The sequence below is a fragment of the Dermacentor albipictus genome, chromosome 4 (assembly GCF_038994185.2).
Source record: "Dermacentor albipictus isolate Rhodes 1998 colony chromosome 4, USDA_Dalb.pri_finalv2, whole genome shotgun sequence".
Taxonomy (NCBI): Eukaryota; Metazoa; Arthropoda; class Arachnida; order Ixodida; family Ixodidae; genus Dermacentor; species Dermacentor albipictus.
Window position 1 is genome coordinate 111,884,332 of NC_091824.1, and position 22,514 is coordinate 111,906,845.

Sequence of the window (22,514 nt, forward strand, 5' to 3'; positions counted from 1 at the left end):
GATCTAACATCACCGATGTTATCCGTCCGTTCATGCACACAGAAGAGTCTTTATAAACGTGACTAAATGTCCACCGCGGATGGGGTGGGGCGTCCTGAAGCGGCGGATCAACGATGCACAAGAGTTCGCATGCACTGCTCGGTAGATTTAGAGAGCGCAAAGATTACAAAGTTTTTTTTTTTTAAGGAGTAGGGCTTCAGTTTAATGTTACGAAAACAAAATTTTGCTCTGCTGTCCTCCAGTCACCGTGGAAACGACGGTAATACATACATTTTCTACGATTTGGCACAGACGAATTCGTTGATAAATCGAGTCTGTAGCTGCTTTTATTTACAGGGACATGTTCCCTAGAACGTTTTAATGCAATTAGCATGCTTAGGATCTATCTATCTATCTATCTATCTATCTATCTATCTATCTATCTATCTATCTATCTATCTATCTATCTATCTATCTATCTATCTATCTATCTATCTATCTATCTATCTATCTATCTATCTATCTATCTATCTATCTATCTATCTATCTATCTATCTATCTATCTATCTATCTATCTATCTATCTATCTATCTATCTATCTATCTATCTATCTATCTATCTATCTATCTATCTATCTGGATAGATATCTGGATCTATCTATCTATCTGGATAGATAGATAGATAGATAGATAGATAGATAGATAGATAGATAGATAGATAGATAGATAGATAGATAGATAGATAGATAGATAGATAGATAGATAGATAGATAGATAGATAGATAGATAGATAGATAGATAGATAGATATGTGCCACTCTTCAATTAACCTCTTCGACGCCACCTTGGGTGGCCGGACATAGAGTTTCTCACTCTCAGAAAGTCTATGTGGCCAGGTATACGTGCCACTATGCATGTATACAGCTCGCCAACGATGCCCTGTTTGATGCCAACTTGGGGGATTCGGTATGTGCCGCCGGGTATGTGGCGCGCTTCAATGACGAAAAAAAATTATTTAAAATTTGTCGCGTGCACAACCGAAACCACGTCGTACATAGTCAGAAAATCTTGTCTGCGGGAAGCTTCCATAGTGAACCACAGTTGCCTCTTTTCACCCCGCACACTTCGCCAATAGCCCTCGTCCATAACTTAAATATATTGTAACCTCTCTCTCTCTCTTTCTCTAGATTTTCTTTATCTTGCTCGATCGGTTCGCTCCTCCGCCGCCTTGCACCCAACAACAACGCCCATCGCTATCTTACGCTCTTACGTGCGCGTGTCACGCGCTATAGCGAAGAAGAAGAAGCTCGTCCGTTGACGAGCGTTTCTCGCAACGCTTCCTTAAATCGCGATTTTCCTGGAATACTGAATATGGCGCAGCAGTCCCACAGCCGACCTAAAGCTCCGCCGATGACGTCGTCGTCTCCAAGCGCCACCAGTAGGGTGAGGGTGCAGGGCGTGGAAGAGGTGAGCTCGAAAACAGCGTGCCACTATGGCGGAGAAGCGCTTTGCCCCAACTTGATGGTTCAGAACAACTTCAGTTTGACGTAGTTGGCGTTTACTGCATATCATATTGACCGCAAATAAAGACGGGGACAGCGGAAGAGAAAACGCTCGTGTCGTTTTTGTGTTCTCTTCCGCTGTCCCCGTCTTTATTTGCGGTCAATATGATATGTTGATGGTTCAGAGATTCGGTGGACAGCTTATCCCACACGATGTGTGTTCCTGTGCTCGATGGCAGGGAAGCTTGGAGCACAAACGCATTTGGCGCTCAAATAGCATTCGTCACTCTTCATATTTTGTTCCGCGAAAGCGAATGCTCACTGCAGCTCTGCATCGTCATAAACTGAAGTGCTTCTCAGCGAGCGCTTATAATTGTTCACTTGTAGCTTTATGGATGACAGATTGAGAGCAACATTCTCTTTACCGAAATAATATATGTTTTTGTTCGCAGTGTTATCGTGTTAAGAAAGCTTATAAAACAATTTTCTATAAGGCCCACCAACGCTTTTGTTCCACGTTTAAAGGTCAGTTATTGCAAACCTGGAACGACAAAAACAATCAATATTGCGTTACGGTATTTCTAATATGTTTTATGTGCTACTGTACGAATATAACATGGTCGTATTACACGAATACGTTGTTATAGTCAGGTGGAGTGGGCTACATTTTCTTTATAACAGAAACAAAAAACTTATGTTAACCGAAAATGCTTTATGTGCGAGTAAATTTTTATCTCTGGTCAGGTTATCGGTGGCCTGTTTTTGAACGCGCATAATAAGGCCAGGCATATATTAGCTGTAAATTAACTGCCGGTGACTAAATTACCTTTACCAAGTATTATGGCAACATATTATTTATCGGCTCTGGCATTTTCGCTTACGTGAGCTATTATAGATACTGGCCGTAAATCACTCCGCGGCATTGAAAACCGTTGCGGAATGGTTTGGTTCACAGAAATAATACACTTATATAAATAATAGGACAAAAAGAAACCTGCGGCTAAGCACAGTTTGGTGGGACAACATGCCGAACTGATCCGACAAAAAGAAAGAAAAAAAATGTCGAAAACATGTAAATAAACAATGACCGATAATCTAAAAAGCAACGTGGATGCAAAGTCTCTCGAGCTTCCACGCACAGATATAGACCAGCGCCAGACCATGACGTCATAAAGATGGCGGCGTACCGTTGCCTACCTCGACCCTGGCGGTTCTGGTTGGTGCACATGATTCTTTTAGTCCTGAGCCTTTAATCGTCGTACGTACAGGACGGCGTACGTCATTGCGCCTACGAATTGAAGGCGCTCGACTAGAAAGTACACAGCGGTGGCGTAGAGGTAGAACACCCGCCTCGCGTGCAAGAAGTCCGTGGTTCGAATCGCGGTGCCGGCAATTTTCCACCGGACTAAAAAAAAAAAAATTCCGCGTGTTGATAAAATTGCACAAACAGAGGCCTGGAGTGTGGCCTGATCCCGGTGACCAGAACCGGTAACGCACTCCCTCACCAGAGCAGGATTGGCCACCCTGGTGCAGTACGTGGCCACAACCTCTTATATGAACACGACAATCAAACCCCCCCCAGCAGCTGCGAAGCAACTGACCATGGCGGCGGTCAGAACTGCGACACAGCAGAGGGTGCTAAGAATCACTGACTCCGGACAGGCCGCCATTGGAATATGAACCTGGCAACGTTTAACGCTAGAACGCTATCTAGTGAGGCGAGTCTAGCAGTGCTATTGGAGGAATTAAAGGGCAGTCATCACCATCAGCCTAGTTACGCCCACTGCAGGGCAAAGGCCTCTCCCATACTTCTCCAACTACCCCGGTCATGTAACTAATTGTGACCATGTTGTCCCTGCAAACGTCTTAATGTCATCCGCCCACCTAACTTTCTGCCGCCCCCTGCTACGCTTCCCTTCCCTTGGAATCCAGTCCGTGACCCTTAATGACCATCGGTTATCTTCCCTCCTCATTACATGTCCGGCCCATGCCCATTTCTTTTTCTTTTCAGTAAATGGGATATAATAGGGCTCAGTGAAGTTAGGAGGCCAAGAGAAGCATATACAGTGTTAAAAAGCGGGCACGTCCTGTGCTACCGAGGCTTAGCGGAGAGAAGAGAACTAGGAGTCGGAGTCCTGATTACTAAGAATATAGCTGGGAACATCCAGGAATTCTATAGTATTAACGAGAGGGTGGCAGGTCTTGTTCTAAACTTAATAAGAGGTACAAAATGAAGATTGTACAGGTCTACGCCCCTACATCCAGTCATCGTGACCGGAAAGTCCAAAGCTTCTATGAAGACGTGGAATCGGCGATTGCTAGAGTGAAAACTACATACACTATACTAATGGGCGACTTTAATGCCAAGGTAGGCAAGAAGCAGGCTGGAGACAAGGCAGTGGGGGAATATGGCATAGGCACTAGGAATAGCAGGGGAGAGTTATTAGTAGAGTTTGCGGAACAGAATAATATGAGGATAATGAATACCTTCTTCCGCAAGCGGGATATCCGAAAGTGGACGCGGAAGAGCCCGAACGGCGAGACTAGAAATGAAATAGACTTCATACTCTGCGCTAACCCTGGCATCATACAAGATGTGGACGTGCTCGGCAAGTTGCGCTGCAGCGACCACAGGATGGTAAGAACTCGAATTAGCCTAGACCTGAGAAGGGAACGGAAGAAACTGGCACATAAGAAGCCGATTAATGAGTTAGTGGTAAGAGGGAAAATAGAGGAATTCCAGATCAAGCTACAGAACAGGTATTCGGCTTTAACTCAGGAGGAGGGCCTTAGTGTTGAAGCAATGAACGACAATCTTGTGGGCATTATTAAGAAGTGTGCAATGGAAGTCGGTGGTAACTCCGTTGGGCAGGATACCAGTAAACTATCGCAGGAGTCGAAAGATCTGATCAAGAAACGCCAATGTATGAAAGCCTCTAGCCTTACAGCTAGAATAGAACTGGCAGAAATTTCGAAGTTAATCAACAAGCGTAAAACAGCTCACATATGGAAGTATAATATGGATAGAATTGAACATGCTCTCAGGAACGGAGGAAGCCTAAAAACAGTGAAGAAGAAACTAGGAATTGGCTAATATCAGATGTATGAGTTAAGAGATAAAGCCGCCAATATCATTACTTATATGGATGAGATAGTTCAAGTAGCTGAGGAGTTCTGTAGAGATTTATATAGTACCTGTGGCACCCACGACGATAATGGAAGAGAAAATAGTTTAGAGGAATTCGATATCCCACAGGTAACGCCGGAAGAAGTAAAGAAAGCCTTGGAAGATACGCAAAGAGGGAAGGCAGCTGGGGAGGATCAGGTAACAGCAGATTTGTTGAAGGATGGTGGACAGATTGTTCTAGAGAAACTGGCCACCCTGTATATGCAAGGCCTCATGACCTCGAGCGTACCTGAATCTTGGAAGAACGCTAACATAATCCTAATCCAAAAGAAAGGGAACGCCAAAGACTTGAAAAATTATAGACCGATCAGCTTACTGTCCGTTGCCTATAAACTATGTACTAAGGTAATCGCTAATAGAACCAGGAACACCTTAGACTTCTGTGAAGCAAAGGACCAGGCAGGATTCCGTAAAGGCTACTCAACAATAGATCATATTCACACTATCAATCAGGTGATAGACAAATGTGCGGAATATAACCAACCCTTATATATAGCTTTCATTGATTACGAGAAAGCGTTTGATTCTGTCGAAACCTCAGCAGTCATGGAGGCATTACGGAATCGGGGTGTAGACGAGCCGTAAGTAAAAATAATGAAAGATTTCTATAGCGGCTCCACAGCCACCGTAGTCCTCCATAAAGCAAGCAACAAAATCCCAATAAAGAAAGGCGTCAGGTAGGGAGATACGATCTCTCCAATGCTATTCCCAGCGTGTTTACAGGAGGTATTCAGAGACCTTGATTGGGAAGAATTGGGGATAAATCTCAATGGAGAATACCTTAGTAACTAGCTATTCGCTGATGATATTGCCTTGCTTAGCAACTCAGGGGACCAATTGCAATGCATGCTCACGGACCTGGAGAGGCAAAGCAGAAGAGTGGGTCTAAAAATTAATCTGCAGAAAACTAAAGTAATGTTTAGCAGTCTCGGAAGAGAACAGCAATTTACAATAGGCAGTGAGGCACTGGAAGTCGTAAGGGAATACATCTACTTAGGGCAGGTAGTGACGGCGGATCCGGATTATGAGACGGAAATGATCGGAAGAGTAAGAATAGGCTGGGGTGCGTTTGGCAGGCATTCTCAGATCATGAACAGCAGGTTGCCATTATCTCTCAAGAGAAAAGTATATAATGGCTGTGTCTTACCCGTACTCACCTACGGGGCAGAAACCTGGAGGCTTACGAAAAGGGTTCTACTCAAATTGAGGACGACGCAACGAGCTATGGAAAGAAGAATGATAGATGTAACGTTAAGGGATAAGAAAAGAGCAGATTGGGTGAGGGAACAAACGCAAATAATGACATCTTAGTTGAAATCAAGAAAAAGAAATGGGTGTGGGCAGGACATGGAATGAGGAGGGAAGATAACCGATGGTCATTAAGGGTTACGGACTGGATCCCAAGGGAAGGGAAGCGTAGCAGGGGGCGGCAGAAAGTTAGGTGGGCGGATGAGATTAAGAAGTTTGCAGGGATGGCATGGCCACAATTAGTATATGACCGGGGTTGTCGGAGAAGTATGGGAGAGGCCTTTGCCCTGCAGTGGGCGTAACCAGGCTGATGATGATGATGATGACTAGAAATAACACACAAAAAGAAATTTCTCAATACTGTCCATGCACCTGCGTGATAATGACGTCACAGCTTTCTTGTTTCTAGACAGGAAGCTTGAGTTGTGTATATACTTAACGGTATCACCTACTGGTTTTAATCCTCTGTCTCTGATTCGGTTGATTTCGCCAGGAAGTGAATGCCCCGACGGCGGACAGCTCTGGCGCCTCGATGCCCTTCGGCCGGCAGTCGCCTTACAGGCACAGGCAGCGAGCCGGGAGAGTGATAAAGAAGCCATCGGTAAGCGCTGTTCGTTGCCTATGCCTAATGTACGCGATGCATATACGTGCGGCCTGTAATTGATCGCACACTAACTACTTCCGGAAATTTGAGATTTATTGGAGAGAGAGAGAGAGAATAAACATTTTTATTAGGTGAAGCAGCTAGGGAGAGGCGTCCTCAGTCCAGAATGCCTTGAGCTCGGGCCGCGTCCTGGGCCCTCGCAATCAGCCGTTGCTGATCCTCGAGGTCGGAGCTGGCCAAGGCTCTCTCCCAAAGCTCGTTAGTGGGGTAAGGGTTCGGATGATTTAATGGTGCCGCTCTGCAACCTCCTACTATGTGCCTGAGGGACCCGGGCTCTGCGCAGAAGCGGCATTGCGGAGAGAATTTTGTAGGGTCTATGAGGTGATTCCTGGTTGGGTGGGGGAATGTATTGACCTGTAGAGCCCGGAGGAATCGCTCCTGCTCTCTAGGTAGTGACTTGTGTGGGGGTGCATATGTTCTGCGAGTTAGCTTGTAGTGTTGTGTGATGTCTTGGTAAGAGACTAGAGGGTGCATGCGCTCGGGTTCAGATTCCTCGGCGTCGGCTCGGTGGGTCAGATCTCGAGCCACGTGGTTGGCGACCTCGTTGCCAGGAATGCCTTGATGAGCTGGCGCCCAGATGATCATGACTGATCTCGTTGGCGGCTTTTGATCGATGATCCGGAGTGTAGTGGCATGAATTCTGCCGCTAGCAAAGTTGCGGCACGCCTGTTGGGAGTCGGTCACTATGACTTCAACCTCTGTTTGGGAGAGAGCGAGGGCTATGGCCGCTTCCTCGGCTTGGAGGGGATTGTTTCGTGTGAGCGAAATGCTGCTCCGATGTTCTGTGTTGACGACTACGGTGGCTGTTGTGGCTGCGCGTCTGGAGTAAGAAGCCGCGTCAGTGTAGGCTGTAGAGGGTAAAGTTCCGTATCGCTTGTGTATGGCCAGGGCGCGGGCCTCCCTTCGCTCTGCGTGGTGCACTGGGTGCATGTTGCGAGGCAGAGGACGTACGGTGATTTTTCTCCGGATGGCATGGGGCAAGCTCACAGTCTGAGGCGGCGGATGGCTCATAGGGGCAGAGAGCCCCAGGCGTAAGAGAATGGACCTCCCTGCTTCCGTAATCGCCAGCCTTGTTCGCTGACTGGATAAATGTGCCTCGATCAGCTCCTCGGCCGTGTTGTGCACACCTAGTCGTAGTAGGCGTTCTGTGGACGTACTGATTGGCAGACCCATCGCCTGCTTATATGCCTTTCTGATCATTGTGTTGATTTTCTTGAGTTCCGTCTCGTTGAGTAGTGCGTACGGAATAGCGTAAGTTATTCGAGACACGACGAAGGCTTGGACAAGCCGAAGCGTGTCCGCCTCCCCCATGCCTCTTGTCTTGGTTGTTATTCGCCGGATCATGTGCGTAACTTGGGCTGTTGTAGTCTTAAGCTTTTGAATTAATATTGTATTGGTGCGATCCGACTGGAAAACCATTCCCAATATCTTTACGCTCCGAGACGGAACGATGGTGTGTCCCTCCAGCTGTATGTTGATAGTGCGCGAGTCGCATCTGTGCTTCTTTCGCGGTGAGACCAGGAGTAGCTCCGACTTTTGGGGGGCGCAGCTGAGCCCGCATGACTTAGCATAGTCGCTCACCACGTCTGCAGCTTCCTGCAAGCGGTTCTCCATTTCCCCGATGGACCCTGTGGACGACCAGATGGTAATGTCGTCAGCATATAGGCCATGCCGGATCCCTGGGATGTTATCGAGGAGCGGCGGTAGGCCTATTAGGGCGATATTGAAAAGGAGAGGGGATAACACTGCGCCCTGTGGTGTGCCGCGCCCGCCCAGTAGGAAGGGGTTTGTGGCTTTGTCCCCGACCTTTAGGATGGCTTTTCTATCTGAGAGGAAATCTCTGATATAGGAGTACGTCCTGGCCCCACAGCCCAGCGCGTTTAGCCTCTGTAAGATTGCTGTGTGCTTGACGTTATCGAACGCCCCTTTAAGATCTAAGGCGAGGATAGCCGTGGGGGAGTTGCGTGTCGCTGGTACAATCACCTCCTCTTTCAGCTGAAGTAGGATGTCTTGAGTTTATTGGATTTTCGAGCCAAACTGTGGGGATACCGTGCAGAAGCTCAGATTGGCTGCCGCTCCAGGAACGAATAGAACTAATTACTAGAAAGTCTGCTAGTTTTTGTGTGTATATATATATATATATATATATATTTACCATAAGTCACGCTTCTTTGCCATTTGCGCAACGTTTTCTCACGACAGATTCATCCCGGATTGTCGTGAGACATCACCGAACCGGGATCCGCCTTCTAGCTTACAAAATTCGACATCGAGAACTGAAACTGGCACTTGCGTGAACAGGGCCGATTGATTGCCAAATGGTTGATTATGGGACGAAAAGGTCTGTAGAAGCATTCTGACGCGTCCGTGCATTTGTGAGCGTCAAAGAACGCTTCGATTTTTTTAATAACTGTCATTAGGGAGAAATGTTAATCGCGTTGGGGCGCGAGCTACGCCACGAGTGAAAGAGAGCCGAAACGGTCATTACCATGCACGCGTTTCGAAACTCCGGAACTAAAGTATTGCAATTAGTACTGTAGCTTGGCGTATAATTGGTGCATATCTATAACAAGTGCAACGGGGCGAAATAACGGAACACAGACACATACACTGTCTTGCGCGACACTGCGTCTATTACAGTTAAGCGCTCTGCCTCTTCCGCGTGTTTCTATTTGCCAATGAGCGTTTCAAATCAGCGTTTCAAACATTTCAAAGTACCAAATGCAGGGAGCGAATAAAAGCTTGTAAGGCGGATTTGTGCTGCCTGAAGCGGCACAAATTCGAGCCATTCTAATAGTGAGGTGCTTGTACGTTACTTCAAGCTAGACCTTTATTCTTCGGTATTGAGAACAACCAAGAAAATCGCCCAAAAAGGGATAAAAAAAGCCCGCACATTGTTACCAGGGTCACATGAAAGGAAGGGATTGGAAAGTCTTCCCTCCCCGCGAAGGGGCTCAATGGACTACAAATCGCAACCTGTTTAGGCTGAAGAACCAAGGCTGGACGCGGCCATATCGGAAAGTGAGTTTCTGTCCTAAAGTCTGTGGGATACCTAAACCGACTTCTGCGGTACAAAAATGATATGCTAGTCGAAAAGTATTAGGTTTTGAATAACGTCACTGATTCCCTATATATATTATATATACATGCCCGTAAATTGTGGAATTACTGTTGCAGTATATACTTTGCAGGTGTAGTCACAAAGGTAAATAAAGTAATTTTCCTTTAAAGCGCATTTCATTGAGTTAAATCCGAGCATAAGCTAACAATCCCCGATCGTTTGATTGGTTTCCCATCGACCTAGCTGTAAAGAAAAAAAATGGCAATTTCACCCAAAGTGCGAAGAACTGACAGCGATAGCGCAGTTTAGCGCTGCTCTTGAACCCTTCGGGTGGTGTTCTGGTAATGCACGGCTGCGCTAAGCGGATGCGACATACGCGGTTCCGTCACAATTTATGGCCCCTTTAAAAGCTTCAACATACTTTGTATAGAGTTTGTAATGGCCCCGCACAGGCGTCACCACGGTGCCCGTAGTAACAGCTGTAGAACCGCGCCATTGATGGTTTTTTTTTTTGCTTTTTGCTTTTTAATGGTCGAAATATTTAGCATGAAATGCATGCGCTGTGGATGAAATGTTTCAAGACTTTTGCTTGCGTGCTGCAATACTAAAAAAAAAGAGAGAGAGAGAGAGGAAGTATTCAGTAAAGAACATAGACCACGTTTCAGCAAGTTTGGCGGTTTAGCAGTACATCAACTATCTTGTATACACGGCATCAGTAAATATATAGGCCATGGTTTCACATAAGTGAATACGGAACATGATGTTAACGGCGAGAATTCGTCTGCAATGTACATATACTTGCGTTCGCAGTAAAAGTGATAACCACTTAATGGGAACCGCTACTTATATGCCGTTCGATAAAGCCATAGTTCTGAAGTGACTGCGAAAACCTAGGACTCGGGGCAGTGCTATTCTAATGGTTACGCTTGCGAGAGCAGTGGCGCTTGGCAGACACGCGAAACACCTGTGAAACACCTGTGAAACACCTGTGACGTTACAACGGCCTCCGCAATTCGCGGTACCCAAATCTCGGTGGTTGGGAACTTCCGCATTGTCGGACTTGGAACGAAAGCGTTTTACGCTGTCTTTGAGAGCAGAACGGGATGGGCGGAAGTAATCTCCGCCTATACAAAACGAGGAGTGTTAAGAATGGCCAGTTGCAGTGCAAGATTGCCACCCGCTTACGACTATGACGGCCAACATACCGGGAGCTTCGCCGCCAACTTCTAGCCACAGCGTGACTAAATCGACTTTGTGACGGAATGAGCTCGGCGGGCCAACTATTGTTCCCAAACTCCCCAACGCGCTACCCGGAACGGCTCCGAGTGCTACGGGGCCCCTCTGACGTCGGCTCCGGACATTCGAATGTGTGTGCCTTTGTGTGCGCAGGCCGTCCTGCGGGAGGCGGCTAGTTTGCGTTGACGAAACGAACATTCGCCGCCTTGTATCGCCGGAGGACCGAGTGTTTAAAAACTGCTGTTGTGCGGATGCTCGACACACTTCTCTTGAGCAGTCATGTTGGACTAACACTCTCTCTCAGGCAGTCATGTTAGACTGATGTACTTTCTCAAACAGTCATGTTAGACTGATATAAATATTGTAAATAAACCCATATTCCTCGTTCTCGATGAGAAGCAGTCCTTCCCTTCATCAACGTCCTCAGCGTGGATAAGTTGGACGATGGCATGGGCCAGCTACCTTCTAATTCATGCCGGACTCCAATCTTGACAACGGATCACGAGCGACGGGATTGAGCCCCCAATCCTGACAGGAGGCCAGTAGTGCGCGGGAAAGTAACGACAAAAAAGGAGCGCGAAGGTGCTGATAACTGTAACATAAGTACGAATTAAAAGTGAAAGTAAGTAACGTCTTTTTATTGGTCGTTGGAGGAGCATACTAAGTCGTCTCCTCTCAAGGCTTCTTCATAGCATGATAATGATGGCTTCGGCCATATGGGTTCATGACACTGTCCACAAATCACGAGAAAATTTAAATTAACGAGAAATGTTTTAATTTGAGGCATCCCACAATGCCCTCAATAGTCCAGCCCAGCGCAATGTCGTTACAGCAACATGAAGGCACCGCAAATTCTTAAAGCAAGTTTTAGGTTAAATGACAACTTTTTAAATGCACTAATTTGTGCAGTTCATATAGGAGGCCTTTGCCCTGCAGTGGCCTTAACCCGGCTGATGATGATGATGATAATGATGATGATGATGATGAATTTGTGCAGTAGCAACAGGCAGAAATTGCAGACTAGCTAGAACCAAACAAAAGCGTGCAAAACAATACTTTCATTTGTGCGGAAAGCAATGAATGCTTTATGTATACACGGTGCTTCACGTAACATGAACCAAGGATTTAAAAAAAAGTGATCAACCACAAATGAATGAAACCAACGACTTATGGTTTTGTCGTCATGTGGCCCTTCTTATGCTATTTTTTATATTGTGCTTAATTAGTTAACTAAGATCATGCACGCAAAAAATTTCACATTTATTTTAGGGTCAAGTGCATTTTGTTACATTGTAGAGGGCATTCCAGAACGACACATGCAATTTTTTGTGGCAACGTACATGCTGCGTGGTGATTTTTATTTTTCTGCGTTTAACGAAAGCGCGCGAAATATGAAATAAAACCAAGTGACTGAATAAACCAGCTGTGTGTGTGTGTGTGTGCGTGTGCGTGTGCGTGTGTGTGTGCGTGTGTGTGTGTGTGCGTGCGCGTGTGTGTGCGTGCGTGCGTGTGTGTGTGTTTGTGTGTGTGTGTGTGTGTGTCCGTGCGTGCGTGCGTGCGTGCGCGCGCGCGTGTGTGTGTGTGTGTGTGTGTGCGTGTGTGTGTGTGTGTGTGCGTGCGTGCGTGCGTGCGTGCGCGCGCGTGTGTGTGTGTGTGTGTGTGTGTGCGTGTGTGTGCGTGCGTGCGCATATGTGCTTTTTAATTTTAATGCTGTTTCATTCAGTGTCCTCATGTACAGAATATTTGGCCTCGTTAGTCAGTCCTCTGGAGATGAACATCGACAAAGCACACACATTTCCGGGGTCCATGCGAGTTTGTAGTGAAGGGAGTCTTAAACATCAGCAATAGGAAAACAGCGAGAACAAAAGCAAGCATGTGCAAATATGGAGAAAAACTAAACATTGTAAAAGATGAATCCGCGTTCAGCATTTGGCCCATAACAAGCAGCTTATTAACAGCTACTAAGCTGGGCGCATTCTTAGCGACCAAAGCAGAAGCTGTGAGTCAGGTTCCTCGATAATGTCAGCTTTATCGTGCGTTTTTGTTGCCCCAACACATTGCAGGTGTTCGCGGACTTTGTCGCCAGCTTTACCCCGTCGCCGGCACCCGTCAGGCTGACTGTGACAGCTACTGAAGTTGAGAAACCAAGATTCCCACTTTCCGGCTCGGTAATAATAACGTTTATAAGTTTTGCTGCGGTTTATTAAAAAGAGCGTGGAGCTGTGGTATTTAAGCTAGCTGACCCACCGACCGGTTTGGCTTGACTTGGCTATGGCTATCGCTTTGCGGGTGACAAGTCATTCATTCGTTCAGTCACTCAGTCAGTCAGTTAGTCAGCTTAAAAACCACGTCTTCACGCCAGTCTTGATTTGTTGTAATTTTAGTTGAAAAGAAAGGTGTCGTCAAAGTCGACAAATCATTACGGAAAAATTCGAGAATCGTGGAGGAAATAGAGTGAACTGCTCCATTAAACATAGTACAAGAAACTCAGGTTCCATTTTCAGCTCGTTACTGCGTTAGATCAGATTGAAAAATCTACTATCTTTGTCACTTTGGTTTTGATATTGTTGGAACTAATAGTTATTGTATGCTGTAACGAGGATAGTAGCTATATTAACGAGTGGACTGGTAACGCAACCGACCAACATGAGTTTAGTGAAGCAAATAAGAAATATCGCAGCGGCATGGTGCTCTTGCTGGCAGATAGCAGCACCATTCCTTAGCGTTGAAGAGCTGGACTCTTCCTAACGTTTGGTCCCGGTGGCGCACAACATTGCCTCTTCGGTTCAACCAGCAAGCTCATCAGTAATTCAGGATGATAATTTTACAAAGAAGGAGGCAAAATGCGATCTCCGTTGGATATTATGAAACGATATTATTGTTTACCATCCCGGATTTGTAATGGCTTCTACTGCAGCCATTTGTATATATTATATATGCGCGAATGATATGCGTTGCGCCGATAGCTAGCTTATATATAGCTTGTTCAATAAAGAGCGAGACAGGTGCTTTCAAATCTTAATCTCTGAAAATTATTTCTTGGGTATCCCTTCCTGTATGCTCCCCGGTAAGTGAAATGCACGCGTCGCATCGTTTCTACCACCCCTGAATAACAAGAGTCAAGCCGTCGTTTGGGACCTACTTAAAGATCGCCTCCGATGCATTTCTACGACTGATTGCATGTCCTGTTTCATCTTAAAGCAATGTTGGTTTTTTTTTTACCGGCCTACAAAGCATTTTAACAATCCGTTTAACCATTTTACAGTCCACATGTGGCACTCTTGGGGTCCTTTATGTACCTTACGACAAGCAGGGACATTGCTTTGACATAAAACAATGTATAGTTAAGACATCGGATGCGATTTTTAAGTAGGTGTCAAAATATGGCTTGATAGCCACGCTATCTAAGCTTGGTAGAAAAGGCAGGATGAGTACATTTCGTACCGGCGAGCATATAGAAAGGGCTAAAATTACCGATGAATAATTTTAATATTTCAGAACATCAGCCTCAGTCTTTATTTATTTAGTACCCTATGTGCAAGCGAACTAGCTTATAAAACCTCAGTATGCTGACTTATACAGCCACCGATGTTGCGTGTAATAAAAAAAGCCACTTAAATTATTGCATAATAACCTGAACACATTAGTGTCGCCTGTAGGAATTTTTAAAGCACACGGACGTCCTCGTGAAATAGAGCGATATATTGTACCGATTCTTTCGATTTGGTTCTGAGTGATTTAGCCATTCGGCATATGCCCCTGGGTGGGTGCCCCATATAGGCCAATGCTGCAGACTTGGTATGTGCCTCTGTAGCGTAAGAATTACAGAATCCTTATATGTAGCTAGTTGCGTGTCGCACTTCCATGTTATACTCCTGTTATCACCATTAGTTCCACGAGAAACATCGTACATGGCGTCCTCGTAGACGTCTCACTGCGCGTCCGCCTGATTGGTGCCTTTATTTCAGCAGAGCTCGTCAGTGGCGTATTGCATAAGCGCAAAGATTGCATGAGATGAAGGTTGTGACTGCTGTTTTCATGCGGTTTCACGCGACATAGGATAAAACTGAACACAATTGCGCGTATCGCCGTTAATTGGATTGAACAAGCTCCACTTGAATACGCTTCGCATAGATACCAATGTGTGCGTTGAAACTGCGCTTTTCTTCCTTTATTTTTACGTCTTAGGCGCACGATCAGAAATACCATATGGTGAAAATTCAACCACAATGTCGTCCCTCATATCCCAGCTGTTTTTTATGGTCGCTAAGCCTCGTGAACAAATTCTTCCGCTTATATTTTCATGGAGTTCATTACACAAGATATTACAGCTACAGATACGAGGCTGGAATGCATGCAGGAATGGGGCACAGCACTGACGGAAATGCGTGCAGGAAGCCTGCACAGCACAGTCAGAGAATGACCATGCACAGGGCAGATGATGTGAAGTGTCCATATTTCCCGTCCGTCCGTCCATCCATCCTATTCAAACCCGAAGCAACAGCGCTTACGCGGTGCCAGCTGCAAGAAAAGAGTAGGACGAGCAACCCATTCAGTGCCGTTACACTCTTAGGCCTGTTGCTACTGTTTTGCGTACACCAACCGACCGAAATATAATGGGTTATGTCCCTTTTTCAAAAAGTGATTGCTGAATTTCGCTATAACGTATGTTGCCCAAAAGCACGCCGCAGTGGTGGTGCTCTCCGAGTTCGAAATGTGAATCTCGAAGGCTATGCTTTTACTGATTGCATGCGGCGGAAGCGATTGGTGCAGCTGCAAGCCCGTCATAGATATCGGCTTTTGAACACCACCTGTCGGTGTCTCGGACGGCAGTTAAATCCTAGTGATTATCTCGCGCACTATTTCCCTCGCCAGCGCTCTCAAGCGCCCCGGCACCGGCTCGACGACAGGGGTCTCCAGAACCTCCTGAGTACCCTGCACTCGCCGGCCACCAGCTCTCCCTCTTCCCGTCGGGCGCAGAACCTGTGCGCGGAGCGACCGCTCGTGTCCATGGCCGGCGCTGCCGGCGCCATCATGCTGCTTCTCACTCTGGTGTTCTGGCTGAGCAGCGCCTACAGCGACCGAACCAGCGCGCTCTGCGACACGCTCGAGTGCCGTTACTACAGCCAGTACCTCGACGACATCGCGAACACGTCGGTCGACCCGTGCCACGACTTTTACATGCACGTCTGTTCTCGCTGGGTGTCTCGCGACAGGCGCTCGGTCAAGCAAGCCGTGTACGAGGAGTAAGTGAGCCTGCTGACGTGGGATCGAAATTTCTAAGTGGCCCGGCCGCTCTCGTGACATCGTGTTTACTGAAAGCTTTAGCGTAGAGCATAAAAAAAGAAATCTGGCACGCTGGGACTTGTTTGTGGCTAATATAATACAGATGGCAGCACGGTTAGCAGTACTACCCATTTCTAGTTTGTGGTCAGCGGTCTGAGTTCTGTCACCCGCTTTCGTACTTGGGAATGTTCAGACGCAGTGACAGAAGGTGACAAGCAAGTCCCCGTACACGCGCAAGAACTTGTGCTTGTCTACTTGCTTGAAAACCGTCTGACATTGCGCTCAAACATATATAAGTGTGTTTTACCAACAAGACTGAACCACAACACTCGTTCGTCTTCGTCTGCACCGCGCTTTTAACAGTAGCCATACATATTTTGGTGTTGGCATAAATATCGAGCTTCGCTACGCAAAAGAAAAGAAAACTAACATCGTTAGACACATCGACATTGCTAACATCGACATCGTCAGTGCGCCCGGACGTATCCTCTCACTTTGACGTATTCGATGCGTTACTCTACGTCGAACGTGCGGACGAACGAACGATGTCTTAGGGGGTACTTTTCTTTAACTGACTAGTTGACATATTTCCCAATATTTGAAGTTCTTCGTTGGGATGATTGTGAGAAGCAGGTAATCAATGAACGTTGGAAATATTTAGGTATGGCTTTCGCAAATCCAAACGTTTTAATACCGATCAAGATTTAGTGATGGGCGCTGTATAAGCTGGTTTTGAGGCGGGCCGATCCCAGAAGCAGTGTAATAAGTGTTGGTACGCGACATATGTATCTACACTGTAAACGAAAATAAACCCACCTGGGAGTATTTAACAGGTGATGTGCCCTAAAACCTCCCCTCCTCAAATATTTACTCCGATGTATGGGAGCACAACAGCCCCATTCCCTCGTTTCACTCCGCTGGTTAGCTGCGGGAGTATTAGGGCGACATGACGCGATTTTACTCCGCTTAAAAATCTTGTTCTCCCGTGAAACTCCGACAGGGAGTTTTAAAAAACTCCCCTCCACCGAAAGAGGTTGGTCACGTGGCTCTTACCATGAGACTGTGCGCCTCGCCAGCGACCGGGCGCATTCGGCGGAGTCGGTAGTGCTCATGGCTGACGGTTTGTTTACATTTGTGAAGTGTCGTTCCGTGACAGCGTTTCGTCAATTTGTTTCCTGTATTTCCTTCCAGAAAGTGTTATAGGCATGCCTGAAGCTCGCTGTTTCTCAGCGTCAAGTACGTTAGCTCTGATCACTTTGCTGACAACGATGAATCCAAGAGCAACGTTTTCAAGTGCGGAAAAAGGCTTAGGTATACCTCGAAGCTGCTCACTGGCTCGTGATGTGGGCTCAGATTCTGACTGTGTTTTCGTGCTGCGTGACCCTGGCTTGTGTTCTTCACTACAGGAAATACGACTTTTATGTCCTTTTGGGTACATGCTGACAACGTCCGGTTTAATGTTTGAAAGGACCGCGTAGCAATGGCAACAGCAGCCACTGTTCGAGCGACGACTTCCGTGCTGGTCGCACATGAATGGCGTACCCCAAGTTCGTTGCGGTGCTGTGTTGCCAGTGAGAAAGATCGGAGTGCAAGCAACTGTTTTTATGTATCTGCGAACGGATATTCTCACCCGAAGAAAAACGGTAGGACATAAGTATGCGTGCTGTAAATAAAGCTTCTTAATGAGCGATGTGCATCGAATTGTTATCGCGCATATAGGTTTTGGTCACGTCATTGCTTCCGATATCGCATTAACATTACGCTCTATCCGAGACACTGATTTAGACGCATGCCTGCTGTCTCCGAGTTTAAGGATTCACTCGACAGATCAGCGATGTAGCTCCTTTTCACAACCGAGAGATATTGCTTGGATGCTGAGCAAGTAGTGCGGTGTATAATATGTACGACTGTGCATTTTTCGGTGTTACGTTGGCTGCTGCGGCTCATGCTCACACGTAATAATTTGTTGCTACGCTACCACTATATCGCAAAAATTTAATTTTGCTATGAAGCAGACGCATTTACATTTTTCGTGCTTACTGTAACTAACGCACTACTTTTTGGCCGCGAACGCCGACAGTGTGCGAAGTCGCTCCAGCACTCATAGAATGGCATGATGATCGTGAAAATTTACGCCATTAACTTTTTTCTCTCACTATTCTGAATTAACAGTTTTGTGTTGATTAAGGTATTCTGTTAATATCAGTGAGGCACTTCTCGTATGAACGAGCATGTGAGTCGTAATTCTGAAAACAGCACAGCTGCTCCCTAGGCGGTTTCGAGGCACACAATATCGTGGCTATATATACTGGCACCATTGCTTCTTGAGTATCGCGTGTACGTGGAGTGTCTTTCGAATTTCTGCATTGGGCGTTTCTGAAATGTTTATGTATGTCATGATATATGTGCTTTCATTGACTTGTTTCGTCAATTTGACGCGGTCTCGTGTGCATATTTCGAAATTTGACCAGCAGCCTCTGTATGTAAACATGTTCGGGCAAACTCACGCGATGCCTCTTTTTATACTCCCGTTGCACCTCGAAAAAACTCCGTCTAATGCAAAGCAAAAAAGAAAGAAAAGACAGAAGAAAAAACTCCCATAATTCCACGCAAGAATTCCGCTCGCACGGAGTAAAAATTCTACTCCGATCATACGGAGCATAATAAACTCCGAACCGGGGGGTCGCTAGAGGACAAGCGTTATACTCCCACCTCGGAGTTATTTCCGTTTACAGTGTACACAATGATGAGATCAAAACGCCGTGTCCTGTCTTCTCTTGTTCCTTAGCTCCCAGCAGTTCGCGCTCTGAATTCGGCCATGAGATCAAAACGTGAACAAGATATGTATCAGTATGCATTACGTGTGCTGATGCGTATCATGTACACGTTTTCATCTGGTCAATGTCTACAGATAAAAAGGTGGCATTCGACGATGAATGGTGGTATGACCTCCCCAGAGCAACCGGGGCGATAAGAGCGACATAGGTGTAGCTGAGTCATATGACGTGCAGAAGCACGTAACAGAAGGAGCAGGTTGTGCTTATACGTGAGTGTGCGCGGTGGCCGCTCTGGGATGCGGAATGCTCTCTGCCGCAATGTTATGCGTTGATGTTGTTCACAAAGCGATAACTGTGCGGTTATGTAGCCATAGTTCTATGGTGAAGGTTGCCTGCATGGTCTATGTTACGTAACGATAACTGTGGTTTATACTATAGAGATAAATGAACAAACAAAACTCTGCCGCACTTTTGTGCTTTGGTTGATCACAGGTGACGTTGAGCTGTACACAACAGCAGGCAAAAATAGATGCAAGTCACGTAAGCGCATGGGGACGACCACCGTGGCGACGAACATCCCCTAAAAGCCCCATGCAAGTGTCGATAAATAATCTTCAAATTGAAGTATTTCTCAATACTAGCGCATTATAGTCACCCGTGTGTGACGTGTAATGCCAGTGACTTTTCATTAACTTCTAAAGAAGTTGTTTCGTTTCTTCCAAAAATGCAATGTTCATAACTTGAAACAAACTGATCATTGTCACACAGTAGAATTGCGTATAATAGCAGGATACTGCATGCGGAAGTATGCGGAACATACAAAACAGGATATTTTAAATAAGTGTTCGCACCTTACATGGATTTTAGGGCATGTACATTAGAACATAGGAGTGTTCACTCACGTGTTAACAGGCATGTGCTCAGCAGCCTGTGATAACCATCTTTTCTAATTAACATGGGTTAATTAACAAATGAGAATTTGTTAACGATTTCATAAGTACGTTTTGGCGTGACTACATCAACGTTTACCTGTAAACGAACAGCCAAGTCTATTAATTTTTTTTCACTTTGACGTATTCGCTGCGTTTACTCTAGGCCAAACGTGGCGGACGAACTAGCTATGTTTTAGGTGCCGTAACACTCCTTCGGATGACCAGTGGTGAAATCATGTTCGCGATACAATGTAAGAAGCGTTAGTATCGAGCGCACACATACCCTGTCTTTGACATTAGTGCGAAGAATGAGGCGCTTAGAACTTCGTTATTTCTGATCGCGTTCCAGGTTTATAATGAAAGTGGCTTCGAGTGCTCTCAAGACGACAGTGCCCAGCAGCGGACAGAGCGCCGCACAGAAAGGAGCCCAGTTCTTCCAGTCGTGCAACGCGGTCAGCTCCGGACAGGTCAGCGAAATGGACACGGTAAAATCTATGCTGTCCCAGTTCGGCGTTCGTTGGCCAGCGCTTACGAACGCCTCCAACCTGCTCGACACTATGTTCTCGATAACGGCTACTTTGAACTGGGGTGCCATAGTCCACTTCAGGATGGACCAGCCTGGCCTTCTCAGTATACGACCCGCGAACTTCTACGCCGAAACGCTGCGCAGGAGGTGCATCATGCTCGAAGAACGGACTGGAGCGAAGACCGCGTACGAGGACTACTTCCACAGAATGGTGCGCATATTTAACACAGACAAAGAGCCGCTCGCATACCGCGACCTTCTCGCGCTTGAAAGCGTGGCCATCAATAGCCTGAACAATTCACTCGCGCTCCCGATGCCGACGAACATTCGCAACCAGAGCATGAGAACCGTTATCGATGCAGCCAAGAATGCCATTGACCGCCTCACCTGGGACAGCGTTCTTCAAAGGCACTTGAACACTACGGTGGACACAGCGCGAGTGGTGTTGTTTGAAAACGTCGAGTTTTTCGCCGCCTTCTTCCAGCTCGTAAAAGAACTCGGCGAGGCGAGGATGGCCTACTACCATGGCTGGGCTGTGATCCAGGCCCTGTCTGTGATTGTAGACGTCGATCTGGCCAAGCTGTTTTTTATTCGTGACGCTGACTACAGACGAGGCAGCACGCTGAACTGCGCATCAACTACGCACGGATATATGGGTCTTGCCTTCTACGCTGGCTACATAAGGGACCAAATCACGCAAGATATGACCGACGAGTTGTCCTACATGCTTGCGAACATCCAGGAAAAAGCACAGGCAAGACTCGCTCTCTCTAAGTGGCCCGATGCTATGAGTGTCCTGAAGACTGTAAGTAAGGCGGACAGTATCGACGCATCGCGCTGGATCTTTGAGAAGAGTGATCCCGCTAAGCTTGATGACGCATACCGGTTGTTTCCCGACATGACCGACTCGCTATACACAAACATCGTGCTGGCCACGCAGGGCCGTCGCCGCACGCCAGTCGACACGAGAATGCCCCTTTTTATGACCCATAACAACGTGCGCTTCCTCTACGTCAACCCTGCTGGTCACGTGGTGCTCCTTCCTCTGATGTTCGAGATGCCATTCTTCCTCCACGGGCCGCACTTTCAAGGAGTGAAGTACGGAGCGCTCGGTGGCCAAATCGCGGACGAACTGTGGTCGCTCATCTTCGCGCGAATCGCCGAGCTCGACGAGAACTTTCCTTGGCGGGCGGCGGATATTCCGTGCGTAGCCGAAAAATATCAGCCTGGCAACGGTAGTGGCCACCAGATAGACTCCGGCAAACTGCTGTTTCTGCGAAGAGCAACGTCCGTGCGGTTCCTTTACGAGGCGTTCATGCACCTGGGCATTCAGAAAACTGCCCCTTTGCCCCTAATCAGCCGCGCCGAAATGACGGACGTTCAGATGTTCTTTTTCTTCTGGTGCCTCATTCAGTGCGACACGGATGTCGCGGCTACCATGTGTAACGAGGTCCTCAGGGGATTCGACCGCTTCGCGGCAGCGTTCCACTGCGAAAAAGGAAGCGCCATGGCATCGAGCCAGCAGTGCGATCTGCTGGAGTGTAACAGCGCCTTTAGGAAAACGAAAAGGCGCGAGTGTGACTAGAACCTCTGCCATACTACAGCTGCATGTTTGTCGCTTTTTAATCGCCGGAAGACATTTATTTGTGAGCCGTTTAATTGTGAGTATAGAACTGAACCAGTTCACACGCCATTTAGTGCATGTGGAGTGATGGTGTTCAGTGACAAGAGATTTTACCATTTCTTAGACGCAGATTCTGGAAATATGAACATGGAGCTACGTGTAAACATGTTTTCTGCTTGGCATGTATGAATATGTTATAAGCAGTTAGCCCGGAACTCGCTTTCACGCCTAGCTTTTAAGTGTGGAAGTTTGTGTTTTTTTAAAGTATAAATATCGCTTCGAGAAATGCATGGCGTATCTGCACTCTTAAGCCTCACATTCAACGTTATCTTTTATCACACCTGCTTCTACCACCTCTCAATGTCGCAGGACCACAGGCTTATATAAAGAATAATAATTTCAGGAGTTCTTAAAGGTGGTACCCCCCAGAAGAGTGTTGTGGTGCGTAAAAAACGTCAGCACTCCCTCTATTTTAGCACGTACATGTTTCGGAC

General features: G+C 46.7%; 2 protein-coding genes across 2 annotated transcripts in view; one reads left to right on the forward strand and one right to left on the reverse strand.

The window, feature by feature from the left end:
• The window catches only part of LOC139059256 (uncharacterized), a 284,919-nt gene that overhangs the window by 21,783 nt on the left and 240,622 nt on the right, over positions 1-22,514 (reverse strand). The window lies entirely within an intron of this gene.
• Positions 1,279-22,310, forward strand: LOC139059689 (neprilysin-1-like). Its single transcript, XM_070538125.1, has 5 exons — positions 1,279-1,444; positions 6,408-6,515; positions 12,939-13,043; positions 15,751-16,121; positions 20,220-22,310. The coding sequence occupies exons 1-5, from the start codon at positions 1,349-1,351 to the stop codon at positions 21,979-21,981; spliced, it is 2,442 nt and encodes an 813-aa protein (XP_070394226.1). The 5' UTR covers positions 1,279-1,348; the 3' UTR covers positions 21,982-22,310.